General features: G+C 42.6%; 1 protein-coding gene across 4 annotated transcripts; it reads right to left on the bottom strand.

The window, feature by feature from the left end:
* Positions 1-3,332: 3,332 nt before the first annotated feature.
* On the bottom strand, positions 3,333-17,476 carry LOC135569078 (gastrula zinc finger protein XlCGF26.1-like). 4 transcript variants are annotated; one of them, XM_065015923.1, is made up of 4 exons: positions 17,324-17,476; positions 16,156-16,394; positions 8,064-8,309; positions 3,333-7,203 (listed from the first exon to the last, which is right to left on the bottom strand). In XM_065015923.1, the coding sequence occupies exons 2-4, from the start codon at positions 16,256-16,258 to the stop codon at positions 5,834-5,836; spliced, it is 1,719 nt and encodes a 572-aa protein (XP_064871995.1). In that variant the 5' UTR covers positions 16,259-16,394; positions 17,324-17,476; the 3' UTR covers positions 3,333-5,833. The 4 variants fall into 4 exon arrangements, with proteins under 4 accessions (XP_064871995.1, XP_064871996.1, XP_064871998.1 ...); XM_065015924.1 differs by having other exon boundaries at positions 17,336-17,476; XM_065015926.1 differs by lacking the exon at positions 8,064-8,309.
* Between the last annotated feature and the right edge of the window lie 640 nt (positions 17,477-18,116).

Raw genomic sequence — 18,116 nt, 5'->3', positions numbered from 1 at the left:
TTAGAAAATACTTCAGAGTATTTTTGTCGTTTTTGGTCCAGACCTCCTCACTGTACCACGTCTTTGACTTACTGAGTTTCTTTTAACTGTTAACCTCCGCTTTTTAGAAGCAAGCCTGCGCCTTATACCCGGAGGTCTCTTTTTTGGTCTTCGAGACAACATCATAAGCCCCGAGCCTCCTTGATGCTCTGCATCTGGTGACGCCCTTCTGGTCATAGCATTGGCTACAACCTCACTTACTGTATTTTACCGTACATGGTCGGGGATCCATAATAGCCGGGTAGTCCATTACCCACTTGATCAACATAGTATGAGACATAGCGGTTAGGGTCGAGATGTTGATGGTCCATAACCCTATTTAAATTTATTTGTATTATGTTTATAAAAATATATAATACTAATATTATCTTTGTAGAGAGGTTTTGGTGAGTCTAACGTGGAGTTTTACAATCGTTTTGCCATAAGTAAATTCAATGTTTTCATTCTGATACGTTTTAAGCTCAACCAGAATGTTTTCAATATATTTCTTGCTTACAGGTACGTAGTGTGGCTTGTCGTAGGTGACAGTGACTATGTCCCCATCCTTTCCGTCTATATGAACTGTTCTCGGGAGGGGCACACAGCTGTCTCCGACCCTTTGATAGGATATGATGTCGGTATACACAAATATGTTGTAAAATCCTGAATGTATATCCGCAGGGAATGGGAATAATTTATCTTTCACGTCCATTTATTGGGACCCATCCCCAACATGTAGGCTAACTTACCGCTGGTCTTTATACCCCCGTCAGCATCCCCTGAGATTTCTACACGTTTATGTACAGGGTTGTAGATCAGGAATATTTCTATATTGTTCGGGGTTAGGAGTTCATTCAACTCGGAGACGATCCTGTCGACGGTTCTATAGAATCCTTTTTTAAGCTTAATATGTTTTGCAGGTTCCGATATCCCTTTGCAATAAAATCACGGTCCTTATCTTTGATATTATACCAACTATGGGGGTATGTAATCTCGCTGAGACCTACTTCCCAGGCCTCTGATAACTCTATAGGCTTTGGAAAATTGGTTGTATAATTCTAACTCTGATTATTACGACGCATTACTGGGGAGAGTCAGGTAGAAGCCGGTGTGTTCCATGATGCACTCCTGTGTACATGCGAATGATGGGGTATTTATCATGCATGAGGGTTTAAGTTAACCCCTGATGTCTCCACCACATCCTGCTCTAATACCCAACTGTTGAACTTTTGGGGCCAGTTTTTCCAGCGGACCAGTACCCATTTTTTTGGGACCCTTTTCTCTCTTTTGATCTAGAATCTCCTCCATGTGAAAGACTTTGTCTTTACCCAACTGTACCTTCTGTAATTCCTTCTCATAAAAAGATCCCTCTATAAGCTCCCAGTCATAATATTTTAACTTGTAGACCTGGGGTATGCGTGGTAGACACTGTGGGAGCAAGATGTACATATAGGGAGAAACATAATACTGTACCACAAGAGAAAGATACACTTAGAGTGCATTTGCCATTCTGGTAAAATGCATTGTCTATTGTATAGGACAGGAAGCCAAAGTAAGGCCATGAGAGCATAGGACAGCTGGACATACCAAGGTCAGAGGGACATACAAAGGAGGGGGTCAGCCAAATGACCAACTGATGGACTATAGACATAGGGCATATATTTTTAGGACATGAAGAGAAGAGACACATAGTCTACTAGTCCTAACAAGGACAAGCTAAACATAAGGGGCTCATAGGATAAGATGGGCATGTATTATTGTATTATTTTTGGGACATGAAGAGGTCCTGTCACCATTATAACAAGACTGAAAGCAGATATGGGCGTTATTGGGCGTGAACAAGCAGGAAGCACAGATTGAAAGATAATGGTGGCAGATGGACTGAGGGAAGTAACTTCATTTGCATGTGGGATGGACTCATATGTTGTATGTGTATAAAAACAGAGCCAGTGCTCTGGAAAAGGGTGTGTTCCGCAGACCATCTAGGCTTCTGATATGTTTGTATTAAATGCCTATATTGAATTCACAAGTTCTTGTAAGTGTTATATTTTGTAACGATCCTCCAAGACAACACTTGGTAGCGGTGAACAACTCATCGCTGCTCATATTTTTAGTCTAAACACCCCTCAACTTGGATATACGCACCAAGTCCCCAACTAGGAATAAAAATAAAAATCTTACGGCGAAGGGGGAACAAACCATACAGATTTTTAAAGACTTGAAGAAAAGAGTTTTCAGAAGAGACCTCGGAGGGCTTCATACATATACTTTTATGGCAGCCGTTGTTGTATCCCTTCACTAAACCTTGAACTATATCGACATATCTATGTGTGTGGTGAGCTGTAAAATATCGCCACATCCGCTCCTTCAGAGTTCTGTTAAAGCGTTCAACAACTGAAGCTTTCAAATCCAAGCCTGTAGCAAAATGTACTATATTGAGTTTCTGAAAAGTATTATAAAAAAAAAAATTCCGCCATCAGTCTGCACTTTCTTGGGGGCTCCTCCATCCTTCAAGATAGGGTCAAAGGCCCGGGTCACCTCTGCCCCGCTCTTATTTAAGCCCCTTACAAATGCTATTTTAGAGAAAATATCTGTAACCGTTAGCATGTAGCGATTTCCATCATTTTTATCTGCAAGGACCTGCATGTCACATAGATCCGCCTTTCTTACAGGTTTATGGAGAGTATATGCATCCTGCTCTGATAACCACTCATTCACTTTAGAATGGCTTAACCGGCTACCTGTTTCTTCAGCTATAGCTCTCTGTAAATGTTCCTTACCCCCATAAGACCCGGGGTTAGAGGGATTATAATAAATGTTTTTCAACATCTGCTCCGCCATCCTTCTTGACGCTCTGAGGTACAATAACGTTAATGAGCCACTTTCAAATAACGACATTTAATTTTCATTATAGAATTTTTATTTTATTCATGCATCAAGTATTACGTATACAGACAATTCCGGATTCTTTGAAGGATACATGTCCCAGTTTTCTCAACGATCACAGCATGCAACACCCTGTATATTTGGTTTTGATTTACAGACTTGTGTCGCTGAACTTTGAAAACACACATGTCCGATATATAAGCATATAAACAACAAATATGATACACGTTACAATTAAATGGTGTTTCAAACAAATAAAGTCAAATCTTAGACAAAGTTGTTTCTAGTTCTTCAGAATCATCCACAACATGATTCATGATTTGTTCCATTTTCAGCACACGCTCTACATTAACCCAGGCATTGTGTGTTGTGTAGAACGATACATCGTTCACTTTATTTTCAATAATCTGATGCATAACATTTGTAAGTTCTCTCAAAAGAAGACATTTATTTATTATCTCTAAAATCGTATACACATAGTTGCCCATTACATCTAAATAACAAAATGTCACTCGGTCACTTGGGGTTTATTGTGCCTGAAAGTCATCACATCAGCCACCACAGCTTCCTGGTATTTATTGTCGTCCAACAGGGTGTGTCGGATTTCTTTGAGTTTATCGTGGATGTAGATTGCCTCCTTCAGTTCATGTAGGAATGCCGTGGTTACCAAGTAAACTCTGGGGATACACGGCACAAGACCCATAGATTCCAGGACTCTGACCAGCGATGGTATAAACCTGCAGGAACACAGTCTTTTCACCAGCTCCTCAAATTGGTTGAAGAAGTAGTATCTTGGCGGGTCATATACGGCGCTTGCTGGGGTGATTGATCTCACAACCGATGCATTTCTCTCTTATATATTCTCCAATCACCACGTCTAGAAGTGTGGCTACAGAGGCCTTGATGGTGTCCACAAACATAGTACTGACTACCCCATCAAACACGTCCTCCGGCTGTGTACATGTAGGGGGTGTCGTGGGTCTCGCCAGGCATAAAGTCCTTAGGGTCTGGCCCCCATGTCGTATCGGAGTCCTGGTATGTTGTATGAATATCCATGGTGTATGATGAAATGAAGAACTGGAGGCTTTAAGGGCACTCCTTTTATTGTTGAACCAGTCCTTTGGGCATCAGGGCGTGGTTAACGCAACCGCATACTTAGTTGTCTTCGGAGGCTGTCCCTTCTGAGGATGTACCTAATTGGGGCTCCTTTGAATCATAATCCTCAGGATTCGTATATATTATGCACTTCTTTACATGAACAATGCTCTGCCGCTGTTGGCTCTGTACAAAGAGAGCGTCCAAAAGCTGGAACATTTTCAATTCCATTAGATCCCAAATTTGAAAAGGAATAAGCATGCGCAACCTAAAATCCCCACCATCAAATGTTTTGGTTGCGGGTTTCCTCGTTGCCGAAATAGAACTCCACGTAGCCAAATGGAAGTTCATTCTTTCTTTGTATTTTCACCCTGTGAATTATTCTTCCTGAGGAGTCAGGGGCACCTTGAACAAGCTATACCCCTTGGTGATAAGGCTCAGTTCGGGACACACAACCTTGCGAAAAACCGCCCAGTCTTCAAGCCCGTAGTCCACTCCTAAAGTATGGTCTGTATATTCTTCTCCTTCGGCTACCGTATAGAGGTTCACTCTACAGGCCAGGTAATCAAACCGATACCCCGATTGATGTCCATTAGACATCAGCACTTGATCTTTCAGCGTAGTTGCGGGCGGTATTTGGGTTCTATACACACTTAGAAACCGCTTTTTTTGGCGCATCGTATATTGTGGCTTGATACTTGGCCCTTTCTCGATGTTTCAACCGAGGTCCTGCTTCCGTTGTTACAGTCATCACAGCTTTGCCACTGATCACAAAATCCATGCTGATTTAAAAAATCTTGTTTAGTGTTCTGGGGACACATGTCTTGTTCTGGGCTTTATTTATAAGGTGTCTGCCAACCCCAATACCCCAGGACATTCGTGTTTCATAGACAACAACCCTAAGGTCAATAAAACAGGAGGTGGGGGGGTCAAACTCTTTGAAATGGTCATCCCCCCAGTTCAAAGAGGTCACTAGACATCAATCATCATGACAACTTCAAAGGCATTATATACATATTGTCGCACTCACTCTAAGGCGTGAGAACAGGAACAGGATGAACATATATGGGCATAACCACGTGATCACTTCCCACCAGGATGTCCTTACCGGATGCCCAAATATGGGAATGCACACATCATCCGGACATAGGGTCATAATTCAAACGTTTGACGTGTGCCGTCTACTTTATTCTCTCTCACACCAAAACTGACAAGGTGCACACTGATCAGTAAAGCGAGACTAACATTCTATAATGCTCCCTTTCCTCTGCATTGTTCTCTCACAGTGAGAAACTACAGGATTACAATAGTGTTCTACACTTTCTTCATTTGATCCAATTCAACGTTGCCAATTATTTAATGACATGAGAATTAAGTGGAGTGTCTAATCTTAGCTGGTCTGAGAGAACTGATGAGGCCTGTCCTTTATGTATACATTTGTGTCTTTTTAAATGACCCAATCTGTAGAACCTCTTCCCACAGTCAGTGCAGTGATAAGGCTTCTCTGAAGTGTGTATCCGTTGGTGTGTTTTTACATTGCCCAATTGGGAAAAACTCTTTGCCACATTGAGAGCGGAAATAAGGCTTCTCTCCTTTGTCTTTTCTCTAATGACCTTTAAGCTCAGTTGGTGTTTTAACATTTTCTACAGTCAGATCAGTGGTAAGGCTCCTCTCGTGTTTCCTTTGGTGTCTTTTTAAATGGCACATTCAAGAGAAACACTTTCCAGTCGGAGCAGGAGTAACGCTTCTCTCCTGTGTGTATATGTTCAGGTCATTTTAAGGTGTCCGGACGAGAGAAACTTGCCCCACAGTCAGAAAAGGACTAAGGCTTCTCTTACTCCTGAGAGAAACTCTTTTCAAAGTCAGAGCAGGAGTTAGGCTTCTCTCCTTTGTGTATACGTTCATGTTGTTTTAAGGTACCCAGTTGACGGAAACTCTTTCCACAGTCAGAGCAGGAGTAAGGCTTCTCTCCTTTGTGTATACGTTCATGTTGTTTTAAGGTGCCCCGTTCAGAGAAACTCGCCCCACATTCAGAGCAGGAGTAAGGCTTCTCTCCTGTGTGCATATGTTCATGACGTTTTAAGTTGTTCCGTTGAGAGAAACAAGCCCCGCAGTCAGAGCAGGAGTAAGGCTTCTCTCCTGTGTGTATACGTTCATGTTGTTTTAAGGTACCCAGTTGAGAGAAACTCGCCCCACATTCAGAGCAGGAGTAAGGCTTCTCTCCTGTGTGTGTTCTAAGATGAAGTTTTAGTGATTTTGATGTTTTGAAGCATTTTCCACATTCAGAGCAGGAGTAAGGCATCTCTCCTTTGTGTATACGTTCATGTTGTTTTAAGGTGCCCCGTTCAGAAAAACTCATTCCACAGTCAGAGCAGGAGTAAGGCTTCTCTCCTGCGTGTAAACGCTCGTGTCTTTTTAGGTAGCCCAGTTGAGAGAAACTCCTTCCACAGTCAGAGCAGGAGTAAGGCTTCTCTCCTGTGTGCATATGTTCATGACGTTTTAAGTTGTTCCGATAAGAGAAACAAGCCCCGCAGTCAGAGCAGGAGTAAGGCTTCTTTCCTGTGTGTATATGTTCATGTTGTTTTAAGGTATCCCGACGAGAGAAACTCTTTCCACAGTCAGAGCAGAAGAAAGGCTTCTCTGCTCTGTGTGTTCCATTATGAACTTTTAGCGCAGTTGACGTTTTGAAGCATTTTACACAGACAGAGCAGGAGTAAGGCTTCTCTCCTGTGTGCATATGTTCATGACGTTTTAAGTTGTTCTGATGAGAGAAACAAGCCCCGCAGTCAGAGCAGGAGTAAGGCTTCTCTCCCGTGTGTATACGTTCATGTTTGTGTAGGGTACCCAGTTGAGAGAAACTCTTTCCACAGTAAGAGCAGGAGTAAGGCTTCTCTCCTGTGTGTATACGTTCATGTTGTTTTAAGGTACCCAGTTGAGAGAAACTCGCCCCACATTCAGAGCAGGAGTAAGGCTTCTCTCCTGTGTGTGTTCTTTGATGAACTTTTAGTTTAGTTGAAGTTTTCAAGCATTTTCTACATTCAGAGCAGGAGTAAAGCTTTTCTCCTGTGTGTATTTTTAGGTGTATTTTTAGCTTTGATAGAAATGGGAAAATCTCCTCACAATGTGTGCAGTGGTGAGACCTCTTTGCAATGTGATCTTCCTGCTGATGCTCTCTGGATGTAGAGAATGTCTCAACATGGTCTCCTGTGTGAACAATATCAGAACAACCAGTCAATTGGTGTGATATACATGTCAATCAAATGTATTTTATGAAGCTCTTTTTACATAAGTTGTAACAAAGTTCTTTACAGAAACCAACCCGAAATCCCCAAAGAGCAAGCAATGCAGATGTAGAAGCACAATGGCCACGAAAAACTCCCTAGAAAGCAGGAACCTTGGAGGAAACAGAGAGGAACCAGGCTCAAAGGGGTGGCCGGTCCTCTTCTGTCTGTACCGGGTGACATATGTATTCATATCAGGAGCCTGTACAATACAGGGGAATAAAACTATTCTAAAAGTGGGTAAGAGGTGAAAGCTAAAAAAAGGGGCTTGTCATCCTCTACTCACTATAACAAGGGTTAGTAACTACACAGACTCATTTCATATCATCCTCCACTCACTATCACAAGAGTTAGTAACTACACAGACTCATTTCATATCAACATCCACTCACTATCACAAGAGTTAGTAACTACACAGACTCATTTCATATCAACATCCATTCACTATAACAAGGGTTAGTAACTACACAGACTCATTTCATATCAACATCCATTCACTATAACAAGGGTTAGAAAGGACACAGACTCACTTCATAGAAATTTAAACACTGGCAGTTTGTCTACTTCACTTCTTTAGTCTACTCTCTGATCACTCCAGACAGCTCAGTAAATAAAACAAATGCTGACAATACTGATGTCAAACCATGCAAGTGTCAGTAGCATGAAATAACATCTACCTTCTCATTGAAACAGTTCATCATGAAACAGCTCTACTGTAACTTTTCATACACAGTGGGAAGTTGGAATGAACAACAAACTTAGTTAGATAGAACCTGCTCTTACCATGATTAACAGATTTCCCAATCTTCTCCTCCTCTTCTTCATCGTTAATGTTGACATTCAGCTCCAGTGTTTGACTGTAGTCTTCCACCTTCACTGATGCCATTTCTGGATCCTGCAGTGCAAACTGGGCTCCACTGTCACAATCAGGACCCAGTGACTGTGGGTTTGGACTCAGTGTGGAAGGAGAGAGGCAGGCTGGGTTTGTCGTTACTGTTGATGTTACCGGCCTCAGACTTAATTCTAGTCCTGTAGTAACAATGAGAAACAGAAACAAATGTTATTGTCTTGACAGTTCTGGCACTTTCTTTACTCTCTAAAAATATATTATATGTTCAATTATCTTATTCAGTGCTTGACTTGGACTGAAATGGGTGCTGGTACTGTTTATATTTAGGCACAGGAGCTCCACAATACTGTTGAGCTAATATTCTATAAGAGGAACTGCCCCGACTTCCGCCGAAGTCGATCCCTCTCCTTGTTCGGGCGACGCTCTGCTGTCGACGTCACCGGTCTTCTAGTCATCGCCGATCCATTACATGTTCAGTATTTAACCCTCTGTTTCCCACATGTATGTGTGCATGTTAGTTCTATGTTGATGGCTGTATCTGATGGCTGGTATTTTGTTGCCGGGCTAAGTATCGCCCTCGTTTCCTGATTCTCAGGGAAGGCCCTGGAGTGGGCCAACGCCTTATGTGGGGGAAGAAGCAGCTTGTTGGACCACTTTGGGATTTCACGTCTCGTACACCTGAGGCAGGGGACGAGGAGCGCACAGGAGTTTGTGATGGAATGACAGGGCCCTGATCGATCACTAGCGGTGCAGTCTGCGCGAGGACGTCCGTCGGGAGTTGGACTGCAGGGACACCACTCTCACATTCAACCAGCTGGTGGACCTGTCCGTCCGGCTGGATAACGTGCTGGCTACCCGCGGACATCCAGATCGGGGTCCGTCGATTCCATCCCCCAGCACCACCACTCCGACGCCCATGGAGCTGGGAGGTGCTGCACTTAGGGCGACCGGAGGCGGGGCCATTCCATGCACCATCTGTGGCCGCAGAGGGCACACTGCCGGTCGGTGCTGGGAAGGTTCCTCTGGGAGTCGAGGCAGCAGGTGCGAGGACGTCTGTCGGGACACTCTCGTGTCAACCCAGGTGAGTAGGGGTTTCCATCGGTGCTACTACAGTGGAAAGCCGAGACCAGGTCTCCACCGTGCGCATCCCCTCTGAATATACCGATTTGACTCAATTACCACCCCATCGACGGGGGAATTGTGCGATAAATCTCCTGGTAGACGCAGCACTTCCCAGGAGTCACGTTATCCAAAGCCTTGATAGGAACATGAGCTCAAACAGTAGACATTTGAGGTAACGGTTCTCTGCTCCAGTGAGCTCCTGTCCAAGTCAAGCACTGATCTAATTTCAATGGATCAGGTAGCTAAGCATTGACAACAAAACATTCATATCACACAAAGTACACACTTTAAAATTAGTCTACACAAAGTAAGTGCACTTAAACTAAAGTAGATTTCCCCAATTCACATAAATGGCAAAAAAAACATTTAGTATAAGTTTAGTTAACCTGGTCTTCACTGTATTATTTTAATCAAAAACCAATTGTATTTTCTCTTCACACCATAGTAACATTTATAGATAAAGATAACTGAAGGTGTCTCAATATTAGTACACATGTAGAAAACTGATGATCATTACATTCAGCTTCAAAACTGGAGTGTGACCATGAAATTGTCTCTCTGCACCAGCACTGAAGTCTGTTGGAGCAGACAGAGTGGACAGCTCCATTTTACCAGCTCGCGAATTTGACACAAAATGAATAACATGCTAAACAAACTCAGAAAGCTCAAATACTTGTATTCTTTATTAAAACTACATTGAGGAAATTATGTACATTTATTCAGACAAACCAAAAGCTTCTAGCTATGTGACTTGTAAAATAGTTGATCACAATCACTCGGTTCCACACAAAAATAAAACATCAAACCTTTACCAAACGTGATAATACCTTAACGGGATTACAACCCTAAAAAGTTAACGGGATCGATATGACAACAGCGGAATGGATCCCAGCCTGCGACCCAAAACAACGACGTCGTAAAAGAGGCAAACGAAGCGGTATTCTGGTCAGGCTCCGGAGACGGGTACATCGCACACCACTCCCTAGTATACTACTCGCTAATGTCCAGTCTCTTGACAACACGGTTGATGAAATCCGAGCAAGGGTAGCATTCCAGAAAGACATCAGAGACTAACGTTTTTTGCTACGCGGAAACATGGCTCACTCGAGAGACGCTAACGGAATCGGTGCAGCCAGCTGGTTTCTTCACGCATCGCGCCGACAGAAACAAACATCTTTCAGGTAAGAAGAGGGGCGGGGGCGTATGCCTTATGATTAACGAGACGTGGTGTGATCACAACAACATACAGGAACTCAAGTCCTTCTGTTCACCTGACTAATCGCTGCAGCTGTTCATAGTCCATCGGTAAATAGCCCACCCAATTTACCTACCTCATCCCCATACTGTTTTTATTTATTTACTTTTTTGCTCTTTTGCACACCAGTATCTCTACCTGCACATGACCATCTGATAATTTTTCACTCCAGTGTTAATCTGCAAAATTGTAATTATTCGCCTACCTCCTCATGCCTTTTGCACACAATGTATATACTCTTTTTTTTCTACTGTGTTATTGACTTTTCTACTGTGTTATTAACTCTGTTGCTGTCTGTTCACACTGCTATGCTTTATCTTGGCCAGGTCGCAGTTGTAAATGAGAACTTGTTCTCAACTAGCCTACCTGGTTAAATAAAGGTGAAATAAATTTTAAAAAATTAAAAAATGAGAATTCCTCACAATCAAATGTCGACCGCATTATCTACCAAGGGAATTCTCTTCGATTATAATCACAGCCGTATATATTCCCCCCCCAAGCAGACACATCGATGGCCCTGAACAAACTTTATTTGACTCTTTGCAAACTTGAAACCACATATCCTGAGGCTGCATTCATTGTAGCTGGGGATTTTAACAAGGCTAATCTGAAAACAAGACTCCCTAAATTGTATCAGCATATCGATTGCGCAACCAGGGCTGGTAAAACCTTGGATCATTGCTATTCTAACTTCCGCGACGCATATAAGGCCCTCCCCTGCCCTCCTTTCGGGAAAAACTGACCACGACTCCATTTTGTTGCTCCCTGCCTACAGACAGAAACTAAAACAAGAAGCTCCCGCGCTCAGGTCTGTTCAACGCTGGTCCGACCAATCTGATTCCACGCTTCAAGACTGCTTCGATCACGTGGACTGGGATATGTTCCGCATTGCTTCCTACAACAACATTGACGAATACGCTGATTCGGTGAGCGAGTATATTAGAAAGTGCATTGACGATGTCGTTCCCATAGCAACGGTTAAAACATTCCCAAACCAGAAACCGTGGATTGATGGCAGCATCCTCGTGAAACTGAAAGCACAAACCACTGCTTTTAACCAGGGCAAGGTGACCGGAAACATGACCGAATACAAACAGTGTAGCTATTCCCTCCGCAAGGCAATCAAACAAGCTAAGCGTCAGTATAGAGACAAAGTAGTCACAATTCAACGGCTCAGACACAAGAGGTATGTGGCAGGGTCTACAGTCAATCACGGATTACAAAAAGAAAACCAGCCCCGTCACGGACCAGGATGTCTTGCTCTCCGACAGACTAAATAACTTTTTTGCCCGCTTTGAGGACAATACAGTGCCACTGACACGGCCCGCAACCAAAACCTGCTGACACTCCTTCACTGCAGCCGATGTGAGTAAAACATTTAAACGTGTTAACCCTCGCAAGGCTGCAGGCCCAGACGGCATCCCCAGCCGCGTCCTCAGATTATGCGCAGACCAGCTGGCTGGTGTGTTTACGGACATATTCAATCCATCTTTATCCCAGTCTACTGTTCCCACATGCTTCAAGAGGGTCACCATTGTCCCGGTTCCCAAGAAAGCTAAGGTAACTGAGCTAAACGACTATCACCCCGTAGCACTCACTTCCGTCATCATGAAGTGCTTTGAGAGACTAGAGTCAAGGACCATATCACCTCCACCCTACCTGACACCCTAGATCCACTCCAATTTGCTTACCGCCCAAATAGGTCCAAATAGGCCCTAACCCATCTGGACAAGAGGAATACCTATGTGAGAATGCTGTTCATCGACTTCAGCTCAGCATTTAACGCCATAGTACCCTCCAAACTCGTCTTCAACTGGGTACTGGACTTCCTGATGGGCCGCCCCCAGGTGGTGAGGGTAGGTAACAACATCTCCACCCCGCTGATCCTCAACACTGGGGCCCCTCAAGGGTGCGTTCTGAGCCCTCTCCTGTACTCCCTGTTCACCCACGACTGCGTGGCCATGCACGCCTCCAACTCAATCATCAAGTTTGCGGACGACACTACAGTGGTAGGCTTGATTACCAGCAACAACGAGACGGCCTACAGGGAGGAGGTGAGGGCCCTCGGAGTGTGGTGTCAGGAAAATAACCTCACACTCAACATCAACAAAACAAAGGAGATGATTGTGGACTTCAGGAAACAGCAGAGGGAGCACCCCCCTATCCACATCGATGGGACAGTAGTGGAGAGGGTAGTAAGTTTTAAGTTCCTCAGCGTACACATCACGGACAAACTGAATTGGTCCACCCACACAGACAGCGCAGCAGCGCCTCTTCAACCTCAGGAAGCTGAAGAAATTCGGCTTGTCACCAAAAGCACTCACAAACTTCGACAGATGCACAATCGAGAGCATCCTGTCGGGCTGTAGCAGCTCAGCCCACAACCATAAGGCTCACCAGAGGGTAGTGAGGTCTCAACATCCGGGGGCACCTACACCACCCGAGGTCAGGAAGCTAAAGAAGAACAACCACCCGAGCCACTGCCTGTTGTCACCAGAAAGTCACAGGTGCATCAAAGCAGGGACTGACAGATGCAGCTTCTATTTCAAGGCCATCAGACTGTTAAACAACCACCACTAACATTGAGTGGCTGCTGCCAACACACTGACTCAACTCCAGCCACTTTAATAATGGGAATTGATGGAAATGCTCAGCCACTTTAAACAATGCCTTAATATAATGCATTACTCATCTCAGATGTACAGTGGGGCAAAAAAAAGTATTTAGTCAGCCACCAACAAGTTCTCACTTAAAAGATGAGAGGCCTGTAATTTTCATCATAGGTACACTTCAACTATGACAGACAAAATGAGAAGAAAAAAAATCCAGAAAATCACATTGTAGGATTTTTAATGACTTTATTTGCAAATTATTTTGAAATTTGACCCTAATAACCCAGACCTGTGTGTTCAAGGCACCTTGTATCATTGCCTGGAGGAATGTGCTGAGATACAAATGTTTTGGAGCTCAGTACTGCGCTATATCTCTGAGATGACCTCTACCCCAATGCCACTAATCCATAAACTATGCCTCCTAAATCTTTACCCAGAGAATATCTCTTTACATAGGAGGGAAAATTTAAAAAATGTTTGACCTCTGTCTATTACAAGCTAGACGTTCAATTGCTCTCCACTGGAAGTATGTCAGTTCCCCCTCCCTTGGTCATTGGTTAAAATAATTCACGTCAAGCCTGGTTTTTGAAAAATGTACTTATATAGTGAAAAAGAAAGCCCCAGAGTTTCATAATATTTGAGATCTGTTTAATGAGTTTTTGCAAACTGATGATATTGTAGAAGCATTGGAACTGTAAATCTGTATATTCTCTATATTTTATGTGAATATTGGCTCTAGTCGAAGAGTAATCTTCATTATCTACAACTGTATATTATACTTTATTTATTTATATTATTGGATTTCTTTATGTTTGGTTGTTATGTTTTCATCTCTCTTTGGTTGGGGGGTGAAAAGAGAAAATACAATTGTATTTATGTAATTGTTCTACATGGAACTAATAAATATACGTGTTAAAAAAAATAATGATGAGGGCACTGTGTTCTTGGGGACCTTCAACGCTTCAAGGGGCTGGAAGCACTGCATCTCATGAAAACATTTATAAAAACCTCTTTTTTCTTTGTCTTTTCTTTGTGAATATTGACTGTAGTCGAAGCGTAATCTACATCATCTACAACTGCATATTGTACTTTTTATTTATTTGTTTGGTTGTTATGTTCGTCTATCTTCATGTTGGGGAAAAACAGAAAAGAAAAATTGTATTTCTGTTGATTTTCCTACTTGGAACTATATATATATATATATATATATATATATAAATAAAAATAATGATTGATGGAAGCCATTGTGTTCTTGGGGACCTTCAACGCTTCCAGGGTCTCCCGAGTGGTGCAGCGGTCTAAGGCACTGCATCTCAGTGCAAGATGCATCCCTAAAGACCCTAGTTCGATTCCAGGCTATATCACAACTGGACATGATTGGGAGTCCCATAGGGCTTCTGGCAATTGGCCAGCATAGTCTGGGTCAGGTCGGGGTAGGCCATCATTGCAGTAATGTTTTGGTTCCCTCCCCCAGATCTGTGCCTCAACATAATCCTTTCATGGAGCTCTACGGACAAATGTGTCTGAATATTATTACACATGTAGAAAACCGAGTTGTTACATTTAGATTCAAAAAAGTAGTGCAACCGTAAAAATGGTCTCCTGCTGCACCCTCACTGAAGTCCGTTGACGCAGACCGAGTGGGCGCTGCCATTTTACCAGCTTGTGAATATTTCCTTTCATGGAGCTCTATGGACAATTCCTTCGACCTCATGGCTTGGTTTTTGCTCTGACATGCACTGTAAACTGTGGGACCTTGTATAGCCAGGTGTGTACCTTTACAAATCATGTCAAATCAATTGAATTTCCACAGGTGGTCTCCAATCAAGTTGAAGAAACATCTCAAGGATGATCAATGGAAACAGGATGCACCTGAGCTCAATGTTAAGTCTCATCGCAAAGGATTTGAATACTTACATAAATAAGATATTACTGTTTTTTTTTTTTTATTTTAGAAAATGTGAAAACATTTCCAAAACCGGTGTTTGCTTGGTTATTATGGGATATTGTGTGTAGATTGATGAGGATTTTTTTATTTAATCCATATTAAAATAAGGCTGTAACGAAAACAAAATGTGGGAAAAGTCAAGGGGTCTAAATTCTTTCTGAATGGGAGAGGGGATACCTAGTCAGTTGTACAACTGAATGCATTCAACTGAAGTGTGTCTTCCACATTTAACCCAACCCCTCTGAATCAGAGAGGTGCGGGGAGCTGCCAGAATCGACATCCACGTCTCTAGCGCACGGGGATCAGTGTGTTAACTGCCGTGCTCAGAGGCCCGGGGTTCAGTGTGTTAACTGCCGTGCTCTGGGGCCCGGGGTTCAGTGTGTTAACTGCCGTGCTCAGGGGCCCGGGGTTCAGTGTGTTAACTGCCGTGCTCAGGGGCCCGGGGTTCAGTGTGTTAACTGCCATGCTCAGGGGCCCGGGGTTCAGTGTGTTAACTGCCGTGCTCAGGGCCCGGGTTCAGTGTGTTAACTGCGTGCCAGGGGGGTTCAGTGTGTTAACTGCCGTGCTCTGGGGCCCGGGGTTCAGTGTGTTAACTGCCGTGCTCAGGGGCAGAATGACATATTTTTACCTTGTCAGCTCAAGGATTCGATCCAGCAATCTTTCGGTTACTGGCCCAACGTTCTAACCACTAGGCTACCAGTACGTATTCATTTTAGTAGGCTGTGCAATACAAAAGGAGAATAAAAAACTATTAAAGTATCTCATAAGTCTTGAAAAGTATGACCTATATCATCCTTCAATCACTATCACAAGGGTTAGAAACTACAGACTATATTCATAGAACTTTAAAACACTGGCAGTTTGTCTACTTCACTTCTTTAGTCTCCTCCCTGATCACTCCAGACAGCTCAGTAAATAAAACAAATGCTGACAATACTGATGTCAAACCATGCAAGTGTCAGTAGCATGAAATAACATCTACCTTCTCATTGAAACAGTTCATCATGAAACAGTTCTACTGCAACTTTTCATACACAGTGGGAAGTTGGAATGAACAACAAACTTAGATAGATAGAACCTGCTCTTACCATGAGAAACAGATTCCCCAATCTTCTCCTCCTCTTCTTCATCTTTAATGTTGACATTCAGCTCCAGTGTTTGACTGCAGTCTTCCAGCTTCACTGATGCCATCTCTGGATCCTGCAGTGCAAACTGGGCTCCACTGTCACAATCAGGACCCAGTGACCCTAGGTTTGGACTCGGTGTGGAAGGAGAGAGGCAGGCTGGGTTTGTCCTCACTGTTGATGTTACCAGCCTCAGGCTTAATCTGAGTCAGCCAGTAGTAATAGAGAAAGATACAAAAGTTAGTCTTGACAGTTCTGGCACATTCTTAATTCTCTAAAAATATGGTTTATATTTAGGTGCAGGAGCTCCACAATACTGTTGAACTAATATTCTATAAGAGGAACATGAGCTCAAACAGTAGACATTTGAGGTGATGGTACTCAGCTCTGATGAGCTCCTGTCCAAGTCAAGCACTGATCTCATTTCAATAGATCTGGTAACTAAGCATTGAGAACAAAACACGAATTCATTCACATTAGGCAAAGTATACACTTTAAATTAGGCTACACAACTCTAAACACACTTAATCTATAGTAGATTTCCTGAATTCACATAAATGACAAAAAAATGTAGTACAAGGTTGCAGTATGTTGTAGGCAGCACGATGTACTATTTTCCTGAATAACCTTGTCACTGTATTATTCCAATCAAAAAGTATTTCCGTTCACACCATAGTAACATTTATAGATAAAGATAACTTAATATGTCTGAATATTAGTACACATGTAAAAAACTGATAATCATTACATTTAGCTCCAAAACAGTGGTGAAACCGTAAAAGTGTATCTCTGCTGCACCCTCACTGTCTGCACTGAAGTCCGTTGATGCAGACCGAGTGGAAACCGCTATTTTACCATCTCGTGAATTTTACACAAAACCAAAAACGACATGTTAAACGAACCCAGAAATCTCAAATAAATTGATCCTAAATAAAAATGACCTTGAAGAAATGATATACATCCCCTCAGACTAACCTAAAGTCTCTATGTGACAAGTGATCACGTTCACTCACACGGTTTGACACAAAACATAGCACATAAAACCTTTATCAAACGAGATAATACATTGACGCATTTGTTGAATGGCATGTTATGACATGTTCTTTCGATATTATAACGTGCTATTACATACCAGTAGACATACATTTGAAAAGGACACAGAAGTAGTCGTCTCGACTGCACAATTCTGGCGTTTCCTTGATTGCGAAGAATGATGCGCGCCTGAGCGGAACTTCCTGTTTCCCCACTACCAGTTTCTAAACCCAGAGACGTAAAAACGCGAGACTTCAGACTGTGTGGATTTGAACGTGATCACTTGGTCGCATAGAGATATAGTTAAATGAGGGTTCCTATATCATTTCTTCAACAATTTTATTTAGGATCAATTTATTTGAGATTTCTGGGTTCGTTTAACATTCGTTTTTGGTTTTTTCAAATTCACGAGATGGTAAACCCTTGGCGGTTTTCCACTGGTCTGCATCAACGGACTTCAGCAGACAGTGAGGGTATTTCAGAGATACACTTTTACGGTTTCAACCTGTTTTGGAGCTAAATTCAATTGATTACATGATTTTACAGGCACACACCTGGCTAATAGGTCTGTGACATTTCAATTATCTTTATCTATAAATGTTACTATGGTGTGAACGTCAAATACGTTTTGATTGAATAATACATTGACAAGCTGGTAAAATAGTACATCGTTGCTGCGTCAAACAACATACTGCAACCTTTACTACATTTTTTTGTTTTATGTAAAACCGTGAAATCTACTATAGATTAAGTGTTTGGAGTTGTGTAGCCTAAAAAAACCGTATACTTTACTAAATTTGAATAATTTATGTTTTTTCTACACGGTTAAGTTTTAGCTCAAATGTATTGAAATGAGATCAGTGCCTAAATATAAACAGTAGCTCACCCAAAAT

This window comes from Oncorhynchus nerka, unplaced genomic scaffold (assembly GCF_034236695.1).
Source record: "Oncorhynchus nerka isolate Pitt River unplaced genomic scaffold, Oner_Uvic_2.0 unplaced_scaffold_1213, whole genome shotgun sequence".
Taxonomy (NCBI): Eukaryota; Metazoa; Chordata; class Actinopteri; order Salmoniformes; family Salmonidae; genus Oncorhynchus; species Oncorhynchus nerka.
This window is presented reverse-complemented; position numbering and strand designations above follow the sequence as displayed.

Coding starts and splice junctions, on each gene's coding strand:
- LOC135569078 (XM_065015923.1), bottom strand. CDS start 16,258: ATGGCATCAGTGAAGCTGGAAGACTGCAGTCAAACACTGGAGCTGAAT. Junction 8,310..16,155: donor TGGGGAATCTGTTTCTCATG/GTAAGAGCAGGT, acceptor TTGTTACTACAG/GACTAGAATTAAGTCTGAGG. Junction 7,204..8,063: donor TGGGAAATCTGTTAATCATG/GTAAGAGCAGGT, acceptor TTGTTCACACAG/GAGACCATGTTGAGACATTC.